The 6,288-nt window shown below is 38.4% G+C and overlaps 1 protein-coding gene across 1 annotated transcript; it reads left to right on the forward strand.

Moving 5' to 3' along the window:
* Positions 1-307: 307 nt before the first annotated feature.
* On the forward strand, positions 308-631 carry LOC122684747 (succinate dehydrogenase assembly factor 4, mitochondrial-like). Its single transcript, XM_043889057.1, has one exon. It carries the CDS (start codon positions 308-310, stop codon positions 629-631), a length of 324 nt encoding a protein of 107 aa, XP_043744992.1.
* Positions 632-6,288: the final 5,657 nt, after the last annotated feature.

Consider the following 6,288-nt stretch of genomic DNA (forward strand, 5'->3'; position numbering starts at 1 on the left):
TATATATATATATGTATCTCCAGTTGTTCCAGCGTCATTTGTTGATATTCTTAATGTTTTTAATATTTTAAGTCATTATGAAGGGTATAGATTAATCACAATATTATTTAGTAGGTTTTTACTTATAAGCCATAACTTACGCAGTAGGAAAAATGCAGTAAAACTGTTCCCGTGAGAACTTCAGAGGAGAACCTTTATCTACTTAGACCAAGGCTCTATGGGTACATACTTAGAAACCATTGAGGCGACGACGCGACCCGCTAACACTTGAGGGCAGGCCGTTGCGGACGCCGCGGGAGCGGACGCCATGGCTGCGTTAGGCCTCGCTTCCTTGCTGGGCCGCGTCCCGGCTACAGCGTGGAGAGCGGCAAGATCACCCCTTCGGTGTAATTCTTTGAGGAAAGTAAGTTCTCAAAGAGGAAAACCTGAACCTAGCAAACAACCTCTTAAGAAGCCAAAGTTACCAGAAGGTCGTTTTGATGCGCCGGAAGATTCCAATTTAGAGAAGGAACTCCTGACAAAATTTCCAGATGATATTAATCCTGTTACAAAAGAGAAAGGTGGACCCAGAGACCCAGAACCTACCCGATATGGAGATTGGGAACGAAAAGGACGCTGTATTGATTTTTAAGCCACATGTTGTTTAACTGCAGTATCTTTTTCTGATAGTGTACATCTGAATTAACTTATTTTTGATTATTGTCTTTCTGTACATCATTTAAGTCTCCTAATTTCTATAATGTGTTTTAAAATATATGTGATAGCTTTGAAAGAAAATATGCTGCTATAAATTAGGAAAGAGGAAATATTTTTACATTAGTATATTAATTTTAATTTAAATCTTTTGGGGGTATTTAAGGGATGATTAGAGCTGCAAACTTTCATTTCATCATGTTTCAATTTAAGTTGATCTGTTGTTTATATGATACCAGTGTAAATAAAACTTTTTAAAAATGAAAAAAAGTAACCATTGGATTGATTGCATAACATTTTACCTTATACCTTATGTTTCTTTCCTTATCATTCCATCTATCCCTATCCCTCCCTGGAAACTGATTTGAAAATAGGCAGTAATGAAGATAGGTTAATATTTCTTAATTAAATACACCCTCAAGTAAGCATAGAACTTACTATCAAGTAAGCATAGAACTTAACTATTTTAAGGTCTAATTTAATTATTAATAAAAGTGTATTAAATCCAGAATATAGAATTTAGAAAAATTAAGAATCAGGAGTCAACTTTTAAAATACTCTTTATAAAATGATATGTTGTATATTAATTCTTCACCTATATCTGTTCTCTTCTTCTTCTTATCAATAATGGACTTTCAGGCGGAATAAATTGAGAATTTGGAATTAGCAGATACACACTACTGTCTATGAAGGAGATAAACAACAAGGACTTACTGTGTAGGACAGGGAACTATATTAAATATGTTGTAAGAGCCTATAATGGAAAAGAATCTGAAAAAGAATATGAATATATATGCATATATAAAACTGAATCACTTTGCTGTACACCTAAAACATTATAAATCAGCTACATAAATTTTAAAAAAAGAAAGTATGCAAAAAAAAACAACCAATAATGGACTCCCTTCCCCACAGAAGTGCAGAGTCATAGCCAAGCAGCTAAAGGCTGCAAATCCCTGTATCACTGCAGGGCATTGTGATAGGGTTTGGCCAACAAAACAAGTGAAAAGCAACATGGGCAACTCCTAGATCACATGTCTGTCCCAAAGCTATTTTTTCCTTTCCCCTCTCTGCTGGATGACAGAGAAGAAACCACATAACCACATGCAGGGGTGGGTTGCGAGTGATCTTCAGGAGCAAAATCCCCTCCTTGCCTTTATATCTTCCTGCCTCTGAACTATCTGAACCTCTTATTTCTCTTAAATAACATTCCATCTCATCTGAGACCCTTGGTTTCTGTTAGAATGTCATGGTCTGTGCTCTAATTGGTGTTGCCCTAACTAAAACTTCAAATACGCAGCAGTGTGTAATGGTCAGATCAAAAGCTGATGACTCTTGTTGTGCAGTAGGGACAATGTAGTAAAACTATTTCCCATGAGAACTTGAGAGCAGAACCACTATACTTAGACCAAGGCTATACTTGGAAATCATCCAGGTGTGGTGCTGTTTACTGCCAATGCCAGTCAGTCTGGTACTAAAAAAAGTGAGCATTCTTGTAGGAATTAACTGCTTTCCATTTCAGATACAGAGAACCAATGAAAGTTCTGCTAAAGGAAGTTCTCTGTCAATGTGCTGAGCCTCAGAAATTTGGGGGCAGGGCTGGACTGGAAAAGCCAACTGCTCTGCTCCTCAAACATCAGAAGCTGAGGTTGGTGCCCAGAGCCTTTCTCCAGTGCCTCATGTTAAATGTTCTCTAAGGTGAGCCAGGCCGTAGCCAAAGCAGGTTTCCAGTTGTTTCAAATGGTCTCCAGGTGACTAGTGATACAGCTGTGAACAGAAATAAATCAATTAATGAGTGTCTACACAGCAAAATGGTTAAGAATCTGCCTGCAGTGAAGGAGACCCAGGTTCAATCCCTAAATCAAGAAGATCCTCTGGGGAAAGAAATGATAACCCACTCCAGTATTCTTGCCTGGAGAATTTCATGGAGGAGCCTGGCAGGCTATACAGTCCATGGGGTTCGCGAAGACTAGGACATGACCAAGCAATTAACACACATACATCAAGAAATGTGTATGTATTAGATGTGTATATATACATATAAGGGTTATTGCTTTTGTTTTGAAAGCTAAAAAAAAGTTAGCTAGAAAAGTTAATATTTAATAAGATAGTTGATACCTCAATGAAAAGAAACTGTTATTAACAAAGAAGGGAAAAGCTTTTGCAAATTGATTCATAAGAACTGGCCTAGAAAAAAAAAAAAAGAACTGGCCTAGAGCAAATTTAACTCAGATGACCGTTATATCTACTACTGTGGGCGAGAATCCCTTAGAAGAAATGGAGTAGCCCTCATAGTCAACAAAAGAGTCTGAAATGCAGTACTTAGATGCAATCTCAAAAATGACTGAATGATCTCTGTTCATTTCCAAGGCAAACCATTCAATGTCACAATAATCCAAGTCTATGCCCTGATCAGTAATGCTGAAGGAGCAGAAGTTGAAGGGTTCTGTGAAGACCTACAAGACCTTCTAAAACTAACACCCAAAAAATATGTCCTTTTCATTATAGGGGACTGGAATGCAAAAGTAGGAAGTCAAGAGATACCTGGAGTAACAGGCAAATTTGGCCTTGGAGCACAAAATGAAGCAGGACAAAGGCTAACAGAGTTTTGCCAAGAGAATGCACTGCTCATAGCAAACACCCTCTTCCACAAACACAAGAGAAGACTCTACACATGAACATCACCAGATGGTCAATACCAAAATCAGATTGATTATATTCTTTGCAGCCAAAGATGGAGAAGTTCTATACAGTGAGCAAAAACAAGACTGGGAGATGACTACAACTCAGATCATAAATTCCTTATTGCCAAATTCAGATTTAAATTGAAGAAAGTAAGGAAAACCACTAGACCACTCAAGTATGACCTAAAGCAAAGTCATTATGTCTATACAGTGGAAGTGACAAATAGATTCAAGAGATTAGATGTGATAGACAGAGTGCCTGAAGAACTATGAAAGATTTGTGACATTGCACAGGAGGCAGTTATCAAGACCATTGCCAAGAAAAAGAAATGCAAAGGGGCAAAATGGTTGTCTGAGGAGGCCTTACAAGTAGCTGAGAAAAGAAGAGAAGCTAAAGGCAAAGGAAAAAAGAAAAGATATAAGCATCTGAATGCAGAGTTCCAAAGAATAGCAAGAAGAGATAAGAAAGCCTTCCTCAGTGATCAGCGCAAAGAAATAGAGGAAAACAATAGAATGGATAAGGCTAGAAATCTCTTCAAGAAAATTAGAGATACCAAGGGAACATTTCATGCCAAGACGGGCACAATAAAGGACAGAAATGGTGTGGACCTAAAAGAAGCATAAGATACTAAGAAGAAGTGTCAAGAATACACAGAAGAACTGTACAAAAAAGAGCTTCATGACCTAGATAACCACAATGGTGTAATTACTCACCTAGAGCCAGACTTCTTGGAATGCAAAGTCAAGTAGGCCATAGGAAGCATTACCATGAACAAAGCTAGTGGAGGTGATGAAATTCCAGTTTAACTATTTCAAACCCTAAAAGATGATGCTGTGAAAGTGCTGCACTCAATATGCCAGCAAATTTGGAAAACTCAGCAGTGGCCACAGGACTGGAAAAGGTCAGTTTTCATTTTATTTCATTTCAATGGTCAGTCATTTCAATCCCAAAGAAGAGCAATGCCAAAGAATGCACAAACTACCACACAATTGCACTCATCTCACACCCTACCAAAGTAATGCTCAAAATTCTCCAAGCCAGGCTTCAACAGTACATGAACCATAAACTTCCAGATGTTCAAGCTGGTTTTAAAAAAGGCAGAGGAACCAGAGATCAAATTGCCAAAATCCATTGGATCATCGAAAAAGCAACAGAGTTCAAGAGAAACATCTACTTCTGCATTTTGACTACATCAAAGCCTTTGACTGTGTAGACCACAACAAACTGGAAAATTCTTAAAGAGATGGGAGTACCAGACCACGTTACCTGCCTGCAGAGAAATCTATATGCAGGTCAAGAAACAACAGTTAGAACTGGACATGGAACAACAGACTGGTTCTAAGTTGGAAAAGGAGTATGTCAAGGCTGTATATTATCACCCTGCTTATTTAACTTATATGCAGAGTACATCATGAGAAATGCTAGGAAGTACAAGCTGGAATCAAGATTGCTGGGAGAAATATCAATAACCTGATATACACAGATGGCATCACCCTTATGGTAGACAGTGATAAGGAACTAAAGAGCCTCTTTATGAAAGTGAAAGAGGAGAGTGAAAAAGTTGGCTTAAAACTCAACATTCAAAAAACTAAGATCATGGCATCCGGTCCCATCACTTCATGGCAAATAGATGGGGAAATAATGGAAACGGTGAGAGACTACTTTTGGGGGCTCTGAAATCACTGCAGATGGTGACTACAGCCATGAAATTAAAAGACACTTGCTCCTTGGAAGAAAAGCTATCACCAATCTAGACAGCATATTAAAAATCAGAGATGTTACTTTGCCAACAAAGGTCTGTCTAGTCAAAGCTATGGTTTTTTCAGTAGTCATGCATGAATGTGAGAGTTAGACCATAAAGAAAACTGAGCACTGAAGAATTGATGCTTTTGAACTGTGGTGTTGGAGAAGACTCTTGAGAGTCCCTTGGACTGCAAGGAGATCCAACCAATCCATCCTAAGGGAAATAAGTCCTGAATATTCATTGGAAGAACTGATGCTAAAACTGAAACTCCAATACTTTTGCCACCTGATGAGAAGAACTGACTCATTGGAAAAGACCCTGATGTTGGGAAAGATTGAAGGCAGGAGGTGAAGGGGAGGGCAGAGGATGAGATGGTTGGAGGGCATCACCATCTTGATGGACATGAGTTTGAGCAAGCTCCGGGAGTTGGTGATGGACAGGGAAGACTTGCATGCTGGAGTCCATGGGGTTGCAAAGAGTCGGACACTACTGAGCAATTGAGTTGAACTGAGAGACTAGTTATCATATGCTTTCCTCAGAGCTTTCCTTTTTGGAAAGTACTGAATGAGTATAATGTCATGTCACAACTAAGTAGAGGAAATCAGGAAACGAACAGTTAATGGTGCCATTAAAATGCCATTAAGTACTTTTGGAAGGAGAGCAAGAGAGCTGAGGCGATGGCATCTGCCCACCTAAAGATGGTGATGTTGTTGCATGCATCTAAACCACAAAGTACGTACCGCCTGAGGCCTGTGCCCATGCCCACACAATGAAAGAGCTAGCCAGTGTTATGTGCTCAGTCTGAGATAAAATACAGCATTGATTTGATGGGGGGGTGAAAAGGCTGGTGTGGACTGTTTTAAAAATGTATAAAGTCACGATTAAGAATTAAAAAATCATAAGATTGCCACTAAATAGAAAGAATAAAATTTTGCAAAGCCGTAATTTCATAAGACAAGGACATTTTATCATATTTTATGTATAATGTGTTCTAACACTCTTTAAAGCCAGATGGAATGTGGAAGTGTTTTGTGATTTCAATTTTACCAAAGCATTTGTTTTATGAACAAAGGAAATAATTCAGGATTACAAAGATGGTAACCTATTAAGGAGATCAGGGATTTAAAATGTTCACTTTATTAAATATCACATTATATTTATTCCTC

This window comes from Cervus elaphus, chromosome 27 (assembly GCF_910594005.1).
Source record: "Cervus elaphus chromosome 27, mCerEla1.1, whole genome shotgun sequence".
In the NCBI taxonomy this organism is placed as follows: domain Eukaryota; kingdom Metazoa; phylum Chordata; class Mammalia; order Artiodactyla; family Cervidae; genus Cervus; species Cervus elaphus.

What these genes read in the sequence shown, in the direction of transcription:
- LOC122684747 (XM_043889057.1), top strand. Translation starts at nt 308, where the DNA reads ATGGCTGCGTTAGGCCTCGCTTCCTTGCTGGGCCGCGTCCCGGCTACA.